We start from the raw sequence: 13,715 nt of genomic DNA, 5'->3' as shown, positions 1-13,715 counted from the left end.
CAGCCATTGTCCGGGGACTGGTGGGTTAAGTCGTCCTCAAAGACATAGTTATTAAATTTTTCTACTATTCTGAACAAAATGACAATCTCAAAATTTTGATCCGGTGACTTTGGGAAAAATGAGCGTGGGAGGGGGCCTAGTCGCCTTTCAATTTTTTGCTCGCTTGGAAAGGGCTCTAGAACTTTTTATTTCCGTTTGAATGAGCCCTCTTGCCACATTCTAGGACCATTGGGTCGATACGATCACTCCTGGAAAAAAAAATAAATGAACACGCATCCCTGATCTTTCTTCTGGCAAAAACTACTAAATTCCACATTCTTGCAGACAGGAGCTTGAAACCTATACAGTAGGATTCCCTGATGCGCTAAATCTGATGTTGTAGTTTTCATTAAGATTCTAATACTTTTAGGGGGTGTTTCCCCTCTTTTTTTTTAAATAAGGCAAATTTTCTCAGGCTCTTAACTTTTGATGAGTTGGACCAAATTGATAAAACTTATATATTTAAAGTTGGCATAAAAATCCGATTCTTTTGATGTATCTATTGGTATCAAGATTCGGTTTTTTAGAGTTCGGTTTCTATTGAGCCGGGTCGCTCATTACCTACAGTTTGTTACCATGAACTGTTTAACAAGAAAGAGTGAAAGAGAGAGAGAGAAAGTATATACATATTTATAATAAATACTTAGTTTTGACCGGAAAAGACGTGAAAAGAAAATAAAATGTGTAAAGAATTTACATCAAAGAAATGTTTACCTCAATAGCAAGTTTCTGTCCTTGAACTATCTCCAGAAGATGACTATTATTCTGCTTACGGAGAGGTACATACTTCAATGTGTTTTCGAACAAATCCATAGTACATCAAATATTTTATTAGTATACCTGTCCATCACTGAATTCACAACAATTTCTAGATGTCCTGCTCTGTCACGATGATGAGTTGGAAGGAAGGAGAATAGCATTCATCTTTTATCTTGTTGATGAAAACTGGACCGCTGATGATGGAGGAACATTGGATCTATACAGTTCTGATGGTAAGATTTTATTTAAGGCCTTGAAGGGAAAATAATAAACTAAGAAATAGAAGAGGACGCTGGTTTTGCTAACAAAGTTTGAAGGTCTCTTGTAACTTTCTTGTTTAACATAATCTTGCAGGTACATCAGAGGTACAGCATATGCCACTATTAACCCAGGACGGGATTTTTAAAATAAAATAAAAATAAATGTAAAAATCTTGTTTTAGTAATTATGGCGATTTTATATTTTCATTTAGTAATACTCTTTAGCTGTTTGCTGGATCACTGTTTTTGAGGTGCAGTAGAATATGAAATTGTAGCCAGCAAAGTGAAAAGGAGGAGAATCAAAAGGAATTCGAAATTTCAGCTATCTGATGCATACTTCTCTGTGTAACTTTTTAAACTTATGATTTTCAGTTTTCTTTTCATTCCTACTTAATTGAATTTTCAATTTATAACAGTGAGAAAGCTACTGAAGGTCTGTTGTTAATATAACCACTGTAAGTTGTTAAAGTTGTTATATACCAACAATTCGTTGCAGATACCAAATCTGCAACGAAATCCCATTTAGCCATCTTGCCTTTGTGCTTTGCAAAAACTCTGGTATCTTGGATATGCATTGCTAAGCGTTGGCAAAATTTTGGTAGACAGGGGGCCGTGAAAGGATTTTTAGGGGGGGGGGTAGGGTTGCCTGAAATTTGAAAACAATCCTTAGAGGATGTGTTCGGGGCGAAACTGCGTGAATTTATTCCCAACTGTGTGTCCGGGCATGGAATCAGAGTCAACGTGCTAGTACTAACTTAGTAAAGAGTGATGGGTATCCCAGGTTCACAGAAGCAATGGTCGTAGCCTCGTAGGAACTTGAGAGGTTCGTTTTCTAAGGATCTCAAGTAATTGTAGGGTCTCCTACCTCCTCTTCATATTTCCTTGATCCACCCCTGTTCCCCTCGTTGAACCAGGTGAAAACTATGAAATAGCCGTTTCACTCAGAATTATCAAAAGGCCCTAAAAATTAGTCTCTAGAGTTCTTCAAAACGCCATATGTCTAATTTCACTGCTGGGGCCCACCTACCCTAGAAAAAGCCTACTATATAGTTAATGGATAGAGAAATAGGCTAGGTAAGGGCGCCTAGACCCTATGTTATCTTTAAAAAATCCTAGAAATCCCACGACGCTTATCCTACATTTGTTCCATCATGCATGGTAGGAAAAATTTAGCTATTTTAGTTGGTAATCCTCATTAAACTAGCTTTAGGGATTTATCAAAACCATCAAACGCTTTACCCATTTTAGAAGTCCTATGCATATAATTTTGTTGCCCTTACTTTACTTTCAATTAAACTTTTGAACATGACATTTTGTCTACTGTCGAGTCTTATCTGCAACCGTTTTCATCCAGTAGAAATACGGTTTTGACCGGGTCTTTGAGTGAAGGAATTTTTTTCGTGTCGCCAAAATCCTCAGAAACAGTTCGTTTAATAACATATCTGAAATCGTCCTTGCAGAAATACTCCTTTTTTCAGGGGAAAATCTCGAGTTTAAACTTTCAGTTTATTATTATTTAAGTTATTATTTATTATCAGTTATTATTTAAAAAAAAGTATTAAAAGTAAAAATTAAAGCAAAAAACTAAACAAAAAGGTACATTTAAACCACAACTTCGCTTACGATAACTCTGACAGAATATCAACTTCGTTTTGGTTAAAAAGACATTGAACAAAACACAAAATTTGGCTTAATCACATTGGTTCCATAGCACAGGCTAGAAGCAATAGTGCAGAAAAGGTCACTCTTTTTGCAAGTGCCTTGAAGGCTATTGCAGTTACTTTTGCAGCTGGAGTAAATCAGTTTGAGAAGGCTTTCAGGAGCAGACGGTGTATCAGTCATAATCGGCATTAACCGTTTGACGAAAGTTCCCGGCCCCTGCCGTCAGGTACTAGAACTGTCGATGAGCACAATCACGTCACCATTTGAAAATAAACGGTCGATGCCATTCCCTATCAAGCAGGTTTCCTCTTCTTGGCTTCAGCAATTGGAGTCTTTGCTATTAAAACGTCTGCATCATCTTTGGCTTCTTGTACTTGACACCCAGCTTCCACTATTTTTCCAGCTATCAGCTTTATAATATTAGACAAATTGTCTGATTTGGAGAGAAGTATTCTTTCTTCTAAGCAAGCTTGACTGGAGAAGTAACACTTATGGTAAAGCACTGTTTTCCCTTTTGTTTGCAACATTAAAACGGCCAAATTTTATGTTTTATTCAATGTCTTTTTAACCAAAACGAAGTTGATATTCTGTCAGAGTAATCGTAAGCGAAGTTGTGGTTTAAGTGTACCTTTTTGCTGTTTTTGCTTTCATTTTTACTTTTCATACTTTTTTTTAAATAATAACTGAATTTGTCAAATCCAGGAACGAAGCAAACGAAACCAGGAACGAAGCTTCTGATATTCTCACTGGGGGACTGGGTAATTTTACTTACAATGATATTTTTTCCTGGAAGTTTCTGACCTCACTTAGGATGGAAATGGGGTACGGTACTAAATGATACGACTTTTCAATGCTGATGTCGTTTTCGATCTCTCCGGACTGGAAATAATAAGAAACGACCTTTCAATCCACCAAATACTAAAAAACTTAAGATTCTGATTTTTCCTCCCTTCTGACCTCACTTAGGGTGGAAATGGGGTAACAAGTGATGGAATTTTCAAATTACAACGCCGTTTTTGATCTCCACTGCCTTATAATGGAAAACGATTTTTCAATTTGGAAAATTTTCTGAAAGTTTAAACTCGAGATTTTCCCCTTAAAAAAGGAGTATTTCTGCAAGGACGATTTCAGATATGTTATTAAACGAACTGTTTCTGAGCATTTTGGCGACAAAAAAAAATTCCTTCACTCAAAGACCGGGTCAAAACCGTATTTCTACTGGATGAAAACTGTTACAGATAAGACTCGACAGTAGACAAAATGTCATGTTCAAAAGTTTAATTGAAAGTAAAGTAAAAGCAACAAAATTTTATTCCTTTTGTATAATAGCAGCGTTGGATACTTGCGTGCACTCGAGTGGCATGGATTGAAAAAATGTAATAAATAGCTTGTCACTTAGAATCTATTTCCCAAATTCAAAATATTATTAATGATTTGCTGGTCTAGATGGTTAAAGCTATGGTGATTGGAGAAATCTCCGGTCCTACATTCGATTCCTAAAGCTGACAAAAATCTTGAAGAAAAAATTGCTTAAAGTATCATGTAACATCCCACGTGTGCGCCGTCACGACATAAATGTCACCTCTGCGCCTCCATTACGTAATACTGACATGTGCGCCGCCATTATATAGCACCCATGTGTGTGCCATCCTCTGTTACAGTCAGGGATCCCCACTTGACTACAACAGGTCACGCAAGATTGCGTCATTCTCAATAAATCTAATAAATAGCACAAGATTACATTATTCCCAAGATAAGCAAACATTCTGGCGTCCCCAGTTACAACTGGGGGTTCCCCACTTGACTGGCGGCTCCTGACCTCTAACAAGTTAGGCAAGAATGCGTCATTCTGAATAAAATCTAACAAGTCACGCAATATTACGTCGGTCTTAGGTTCCCAAACACAAGTATCGCTGACCCTCAAAATCCGTTTGACCTATAAACATTTATATTTCGCAAAAGCCTACAACATCCTTTGTGCAAAAACCTATGTCATTGACGAGGTCGTTCGAATTTCCTGGCGCAAAGATGCTTACTTAACAGCTAATTAACTTCAACATGTAAAACATGCTAGACTGTATGCAATGAAACGTAAAAGCCACCTCTATTCCTAGTTAATCAGGTGTGCTATACCATTGCATAACAAACAAATGTACTATAGTATTGCATAAGACAAAGGTACGCGTAAGAACGTCTTGAGGAGTTAGTAGCTCTAATAGTTTGCCCTTATCTGTCGGGTTGGAACCAAATGGCCACCACTACTAATTTAGTTACGATTAGCTTTAAAACACCCCCTCCCCCCAAAAAAAAACCTTCAAAGAAAAGTAAGTTAAAATTTAAAACAATCAAATACAAAGTAATATGTAAAAAGACAATTTCAAAACAGACGGAGATTATTCTAAAAGGATAAAACTAACTAAAAAGGAGATGAAACATAACTAAGTAACGCTTAGAAATGGCAGGTGTTGCCTTGATGAATGAAACCTAAAACAAACAAAAATTAAAATGAACTGTAATCAAATAAAACTTAAAAAGAAACAAAGATTACCAAACACATGATAGTGGTTTTCAAGTCGTTTCAAAAAAGTGTTTGGTCCTTTTCAGTCCCCCTTTTAGGGACAAGTAATTTTTCTTCTTTATTTTTTTTTTATATGCAATGGCATTTCCTTGGCCTTGAGGCTTACAATAAGCTCCCCTAATCCACAAAACTATTTTTGAAAAGGCTATTGCCACTGGGTATTGTTTTTGTTGCATATATTTTTTAATAAATAAATCCACCTCGACATAAAAAATGTCTAGGTGGTGGTGGGGATAGGATATAAAATGCCCCATCACTTTCTGCATACAATAAGGGTTCCAGGTTTATTGAAAAAAAAAAAACATACATACGGTCCCAGGCATTAAACACGTCTTTTGTACATTATCTTCCCTTGGCCAAGGGAATTGCGGATTGAAATCCATTAGGGAAAAAGATGTTTCGGATCATTCCCAAACTGTATGTTATCCTATTTAGGTTAGTGCCCTTAGCCTATTTTTTTCAACATTAGGGTTCTCTAGGGCAAGAGACTTAGAGAGCAAGTCTTTAAGCTGTTTGTTCCAATAAATTTTTTGCTCATTCAATTTTTAGGAGTTCATGCCTCCACCCTGATTTGTTTTAAGATAGGTGTTTTCTTTGCCCATGCATATAAGTTTGAAGTCGTTAAAAAAAAAAAATTGGCTTAATTTTGGTCAAATATATTTTTTTTTTAATTGGTGTTGAGTCACGATAAGAAGTTATATTATCACGTTAGTATTATATGGGAAATATTTGTCGGTAGCCAGCTTCTTTAAAAGCCCGTTTTTTCTTCTTCTTAAATTTTGGTTACTGAAGGTCATGAATCTCTTTAATAGGCAACAGTTACTGATATAACCATGCTACTCTTGGCAAAAAACATTTTTTCTGAACGTAATGTTCAGGTTTTTCGGGACAACGATGGCACATAAGAGGGTTTGAATACGTATTTTTCGTTGATTGTGTTTTGCACGACAAATTGAGCGGCTCATCTTGCACAACACATTCTGAATCCAATGTCGGCATGGGAGTGCCACTTGACTTGCATTCTTCGAAATATGAAAGGAAGGGTGATAAGATCTTTTCTTCTAGAACTACGCTGTTTCTGTCAGAGCACTGAAAAGGCAGATCGTTCGTACCATTTCCTGCATAGACACTTCCCGTTTGATTGGAAATATCGAATGCTCTGTATCGCGAAGAACTTGTAGTGTAAGGTGGGAACGTATTTCCGACATTTGGAACGTCATTGTCTTTGTCAATAGCCTCGCATGCATCCAATATCATGTTGCTTCTACTAGGAGACTTGGGCAGATAATCCAATACAGCATTTTCTGTATCCATGTTCAAAATTTCACTGAGTGGATAAAATATTCCGAATTCCGGAAAATTTCTTGGAGATGTTAATAATGGATCTTCACCCTTAAGAGGGCCAATGTCTTTGTCAGTAGTCTTGCATACCTCCATCACTTGAGCTCTTTTCAGCCACTTTTCATCTTGGACAGCATGTTCTGGATCCAAGGTTGTCATAGGAGTGCGACTTGACTTACATTCTTGGAAATATGAAAGGGAAGGTGATAAGTTACTTTGTTTCAGAACCTTGCTACTTCTGTCAGAGCACTTAAACGGCACATCCCTTTTACCATTTCCAGCATAGACGCTTGCCATTTGATTGTAAGTATCGAATGCTTGGAATCGGGGAGAATGTGCAGTATAAGGCGGCAACATATTTCCCATATTTAGATCGTCATTGTCTTGGCCAATAGCATCGCATGCTTCCAACATTACGTTGTTTCTACCAGGAGACTTGAACTTGTTTTCTGTATCTATGTTTGATATTTCACTGGGAGCATAGACTGTTTCATACCCCGGAGAGTTTAGGATAGTCGTACGTAACAACAGATCGTCACCCTCAGAAGTGTTAGTATCTTTGTCCATAGTCTGAAATATCTTTTTCATTTGATATTTTTTTAGCCACTTTTCATCATGATTTCTTAAACTATCATCAGCATATATTGAGTAGGACATTTTAAATCTTGTCAGTTTTTTTTCTCTTTCTCTAACACCTGTCCTTATGTTACACCAAACTAGATGTCATTTCTAAAACATAATATAAATTTGATATTATTTATTATGTGTTACAAATAACCGGTGATTTTGCAAGCAATCAGCATGTAAAATTTAAATGAGATGCTTTTGCACCAAATAATAATTTGAAAATCGAAGAAATGATCATTGTTTCTTATTTTGCAAATATATCTTTCTAGGTATGACGTCAGTTGTCTAAACTTCAGCTGATATGACGTATTCAGTTCCGGCTCAATTTTCCCTTTGCCTTGTGGTTGTTTAACTTTGGAGGAAGGTTTTATTAGAAACAAAAATAATAGTAAACACTCGAGTTTCGTCATAACTGGTTTTGTCGCAACGAATATTCTACGAATGTGAAAATATGCTATAGCGGCAACCTCGTAAAGGACGAACCAGGGCCCAAAGCAGCCAAAAATTAAAACACGTTAAAAAAAATAGATGGTGAGAAAAAATTGCCGGTTTTGTTGATTCAGGAATGATAACTATTATCTCGATTAGCTCTAATACTAAAATGATATTTTGAAAACTAACCTATGGGAATTTCGAAAAATAATCCGAAAATCGTCGTAAACCGGTCGGATCGAAACAAAAAGTAAACCATTGGAATTCCCATTGCCAACAACCATATGCGAAAAACTTACAGCCCCACTGGTTTCAGCAACAAGGAAAATCCTTTTTTTTTGCATGGGTAGTACCAACGTGTCCTCTTTTTTCCCTCTTTTTTTGTCACTGTAAGTGGGGAGCTGGAACAAAATAGAGAGCTTTAAGGGCTCATTTGAAAGGAAGTTGCTATATCTAGTATCTTTTGAGGTTAATTAAACATAATATTTGAAATATAATGCAGCTTTCGACAAAAAATAATTATAAAATGTATGTAATGTTTGCAGCGTCAGATGTAACCTAGTAAAGAACAAATTCTAGCCCTTAGTAACCAAAAACTTGATAAGTTGCTTTGAAAAAAAAAGAAAAAAAAACGTCAAGTGAGTGCTACGTAATTGCTGTTAGAAGCTGATTCAGGACTAGTAACTACTATCTCGATCAGTCAGATGGTAAGGGTTTATTGCAAAAAAGAAATTAAAAAAATATTCGAAAAATAGCCTGAAACTCCTTGAAGATGTTGTTGGATCGAACTGCATCATTGAAATCATCTCAACCGAGAACACCGTATTGAAGATTTACAGTCCCCCATCTTGAGCAACCAGGATATGTTACTTTTTTGCATAGAAAGAAGTGGCAAAAACTCGTAGCAGATCTGATTTTTTTCTTTCCATGGCACTTGGTATTTACATAGTGATATATAGTGATCGCAATTTCTGTCGCAATCGAACTGCATCATTGAAGTCATCTTAGCCGAGAACACCGTATTGAAGATTTACAGTCCCCATTTTGAGCAACCAGGATATGTTACATTTTTGCATAGGAAGAAGTGGCAAAAACGCGTAGCAGATCTGAATTTGTCTCTGTTCATAGCACTTGGTATTTACCAAGTGATATATAGCGATCGCAATTTCTGTCGGTCTATCTGTCTATCGGTCTTTCGGTTCCGGTTTTGCTAGTTTGGGCACTTCCAGATAAGCTAGGGCGATGAAATTTGGCAGGCGTATCAGGGACCAGACCAGACTACATTAGGATAAGCTGTTTTCTCCATTTGACCACATGGGGGGAAGTGGAGAGACGGTTAATTCGGAAAAATTAAAAAAATGAGGTATTTTTACCTAATTTTTTTCACTTGAGGATCTTAGTGAAATTAGATATTTAGAAGGATACTGTGTCTCAGAGCTCTTATTTTAAATACCCACCGGATCCAGTGACATTGGGGGGAGTTGGAGGGGAAACCTGAAATCTTGGAAAACGCTGAGAGTGGAGGAATCGGGATGAAACTTGGTGGGAAAAATAAGCACAGGTCCTAAATACGTCATTGACATAACCGGAACGGAAACACTCTCTTTGGTGGATTTGGGGGGGGTGGGGTTAATTCGGAAAATTAGAAAAAATGAGGCATTTTTAACTTAAGAACGAGTGATCGGATCTTAATGAAATTTGATATATAGAAGAACCTCTGAACTCAGACCTCTTATTTTAAATACTGACTGGATCCAGTGTCACCGGGGTGAGTTGGGGGCAGAGCTGCCAAATTTTTTTTTAAGGAGTTTGTCATATTTTTTCCGAAAATGTGCTTTTTGTATCATCTCAGATTCCATAATCTTTCACAAAATGTGACATATTATTTGCTGCAAATGGTATCATATCTAATTGTCAAATCTTCATTTAGAATTTTGAATATGTAATCTTTCCCAAATCAGTTCAAAAAGGAGTAAACTTAACTTATCCTATTATCCTGGAATTGTAACGTTTTTATGACGTTATGAAAGAAATAGGAATATTCGATTAAATTAATATTACGCATTCTGGTGAAGATACTAACTAGCATTCTACTATTATACATTCTCCGCACTCTCTCTACCTCTTTATTCCTATGTCCTGAGCCATTGGCGGCTTGTCTCTCTATGTGTCTGTGCGTCTGAGTGGGTGTTTGCTTGTCTCTGTGTCAGGCTTTGTTTGTTTGTATGTGTTTTCTCTCTCCATATATGCATCTCTTTATCTCTCCGTGCCTGTATGTCTCAGCGACTGTTTGCTGGTCTGTCTCTCTCTCTGTCTGAGTGGGTGTTTTCTTGTCTCTGTGTCTGTCTTTTTGTGTTCGTGTGTCTGACTTTGTGTTTATATGTGTTTTCGACTTTCTCTCTCTCTGTGTCTATATGTCTAGCTCTCTCTCTCTCTCTCTCTCTCTCTCTCTCTCTCTCTCTCCCCTTTCTCTCTCTCTCTCTCTTTTCTCTGTTTCTCTGTGTACCTTTGTTTCTTAGTGGCTGTTAGCTTGTCTGTTTGTCTTTCTTTGCGTGTTTGTGCATGTAACTCTGTGTTTTTGTCGCTCTCAATCTCTGTGCGCCTTCGTGTCTGAGCGGATGTCTGCTTGTATCTGCGGTTGTCTTTGTTTGTTTATTTCTTTGTCTGATTTTGTGTGTTTGTGTGCGTTTTTGTTTCGCTCTCACCGTGCTTGTGTGTCTGATTGTTCGCTTGCCTGTGTTTGTGTTTGTCTTTGTGTTTTGTATGGCTGACTATGTGCTTATGTTATTTTTTTCTATGTCTCACCGTGCCTCTGTGTCTGACTGTATTTTTGACTGTCCCTGTGTCTGCGTTTGTGTGTTTGCTTTTGTGATTCTGTATGTTTGTGTATTGTTTTGTCTCTCTGTATTACCGTACTTGTGTGTCTGATTGTGTGTTTGCCTGTCTCTTTGTGTGTTTGTGTGCCTGACTCTGAGTTTATCTGTGTGTTTTTGTCTCTCTCACTCTCACAGTACTGGTGTGTCTGAATGTGTTTTTGCCTGTCACTCTGACTTACTATGGTTGTATTTGTGTGTGTGTTTTTATGCGACGTTGGCGTCAACTGCCACGAGTCGTCATAAGAAATGTTACTGGGAATTATTCTTTCAGTTTAAACGAACGATTCTAGTATAAACAGATAGTTTTGCCTGAAAGTGTCTTAAATGTAATAATGCACGCCAGGGGGTGCCATGTGTCAGCAATTGAGTGCCACAGGCTTGAAATTGTCCTGGACTAACACGTTCAAAAATTGATATTTTATGGCACAAAATGGCTGTAAACGCCCCTCTATGTTGATCTTTCAAGATAGGATGTCTTAAAATCTACTGTTTTTAAGCTTTAGACGATGAATAATCTATTTCTTTGATATTTTGATCCTGTGTGGGCAAGTATTGGCTTTTTTATGGCACAACGTGGCAGTAAACACCCATCTGGGGTGTTCTATCAAGATAAGGTGGATTAATACCTTCTGTTTTGAAGTTTTAGGCTATGAAAAATTGAATTCTCTGATATTTTCATCCTGTTTGGACAAAATTGATTTTTTTTGGCACAAAATGACAGTAAACATCCCTCTCTTTTCCGGGTAAGGGGGACCGAAATCTAAGTTTCAATTAGCTATAGTAAATAAATAACTTCCATAAAAAAAAGCTTGAAGTTCAAGTGGGAGGTGTTTTAGGAATTTTTCCGGGGGTAGGGGTACTGAAATCTAGCACCCAATAAGCCATGTTAAATAAATGTGTTCCATAAAACAGCTTAAAGTTATGGTGGGTTTTGTTGAAAAATTTGTACGGTAGAGGGGGACTAAAATCTAACACACAATAAGCTATTGTAAATAAATAACTTCCATACAATAGGTTAAAGATAAGGTTGAAGGTGTTAAATGAGTTTTACTGGTGGAGTGGCTGAATTCTGACGCCCAATGAGCTATCGTAAATAAATAACTTCCATAAAATAGTCTAAAGTTAAGGTGGGAGGTGCTACAGGAACGTTTTCGGGAGGATGGGGGACTTAATTCTAAAACTCAGTAAGCTATTGCAAATAAATAACTTTTATGAAACACCTTAAAGTTAAGGTAGGAGGTGCTGTAGGTACTATAGGCGTGATAATGCTTTTCAGAGGGTGCCGTGTATCAGCCATTGAGTGTCACAGGTTGGGAATTGCCAGAAGATAATACTAACAAAATATGAATTAAGTCACTTGTCTTGTGCTGCTTTGAATTTACCTCTAATAACTCACCCCCTCCGCTCAATGGATCTGGATTTATTGGCTAAAAGTAATGTTTTCGTGCATTTTTATATTTTGATGTTGTAGATATACCTATGGCGAATTTCTCAACATTTAGGTTGACAATCCTCGACAGAACGACTTTTCTTGCGGGTTTTATAACCTGTAATATAAGTACAATCTTGCATAGTCTTCGTACTGAAATAAGAATTTTAAGATATTAAAATAAACTAATTGCTAACTAATACGTGACCAAACAAAATGTTCCAAGATATTTAAATTATTACAGCGAGACTCATGTCACGCAGTAGAAACCAGTAACTTATTATTATGAGATTGAGAAGGAACAATTCATTTTACTCACATCTAAGCCAAGCTACCCATACTCGACAAGCTCCCAACACCAACTACCCTTTCCAAAACCCTTTTCGTGTCTTCTATACAAAAATGTTGTTTTCAATTGGTACTTGTTATTTAACATGAATCAATTCGTACAAACAAAAACATTTCCAAGGCTATAACAAGAAGAGATTTAATCCTAGGTAAACGACCCATACATCTTATAACAAGAATTCTTACAATATACAATAAAAATCAGTGTCCTGCAAAGCCATTTGAGAATCAAAAGAAAGTATTGCCTATGTGACGTTAAAAAAGTATTACATTGTAACAAGCAGGTGCGTCTAATAGATCAATAATCAATAACAATTTTGGATATTTGCGTACTCTCGAGTGGAATGGATTGGAAACAAGCAGCCAATAACTTGTCACATAGAATTTACTTCCCGAATCAAAATATTATGAATAGTCAGCTGGTTCAGATGGTTAAGGCTCTGGTCTGGTCCGTGCACTGCCATTACGAAATCACTCCCGTGGACGTTACCCTTGGGTAACGCACACGCGCTTGCCTTCCTCAGTTACAATCAGGGATTCCCCACTTGACTAACAAGTCACGTAAGATTACGCTATTCTCAACATAGGTAAATAATCCGGTGTTCTCAGTTACAACCGGGGGCTCCCCGCTTGACCGGCGGTCCCTGATGTCTAACAATTTACGCGAGAATGCTGCATTCTCAACAGGTCTGACAAGTCACGCAAGATTACGTCATTCTCAAAATAGATAAACATTCCCACAACAAGTTTTATTGACCCTCAAAACCCGTTTGACCATTAAACATTTAAATTTGCTAAAACCTACAGTTTCCTCTGCCCAAAAACCTTCACCATTGACAAGGTCGTTTGAATTTCCTGGCGCAACGATGCTTACCTATCATCTCATTAACTTCAATATGTAAGACTTGCTAGAATCTATGCAATGAAACGTAAAAGCCACCTATAGGCTTGGTTAATCGGTGTACTATTCCATTACATCACAAACATATGTACTATTGTATTGCGTAAGATCTGCGTAATAGTGTTTTGAGAGGTTAGTAGCCCCATTAGTATACCCCTTATTTTTCGGGTCGGATCCACAGGGCCCTCCAAAAAGTTTTACAAAATAGCCATCCAAATTCTTACAAATGATACAACCAGTAATCCCAAACACCCATTGAAAAGGTATAACTATTAAACTAGGACTAAAATAAGATTTTATTTCATGTGAAGTTTCAAGCTGTTAAAATTGCTTAATAATAGTCCAATCTTCAGCTGACGACATTTGTTTTTCTTGACGGGTGACAACGTCTATGTTTCAAATGACGCCTCTTTTACATTGTTATCTATTTAGTTTTTGCAAGGAAAAAGACTGGAGTTGGGTT

The 13,715-nt window shown here is 37.1% G+C and overlaps 1 protein-coding gene across 2 annotated transcripts in view; it reads left to right on the top strand.

Moving 5' to 3' along the window:
* Window positions 1-911: 911 nt before the first annotated feature.
* Window positions 912-13,715, top strand: part of LOC136038022 (prolyl 3-hydroxylase OGFOD1-like) — a gene marked incomplete at its 5' end in the record, with an annotated part of 50,682 nt that continues 37,878 nt past the window's right edge. For both annotated transcript variants that reach the window (XM_065720962.1, XM_065720961.1), the window contains 1 exon segment: window positions 912-1,031. In XM_065720962.1, coding sequence (XP_065577034.1) covers window positions 912-1,031 — 120 coding nt within the window.

This window comes from Artemia franciscana, chromosome 17 (genome assembly GCF_032884065.1).
Source record: "Artemia franciscana chromosome 17, ASM3288406v1, whole genome shotgun sequence".
NCBI classification, from domain to species: Eukaryota; Metazoa; Arthropoda; class Branchiopoda; order Anostraca; family Artemiidae; genus Artemia; species Artemia franciscana.
This window is presented reverse-complemented; position numbering and strand designations above follow the sequence as displayed.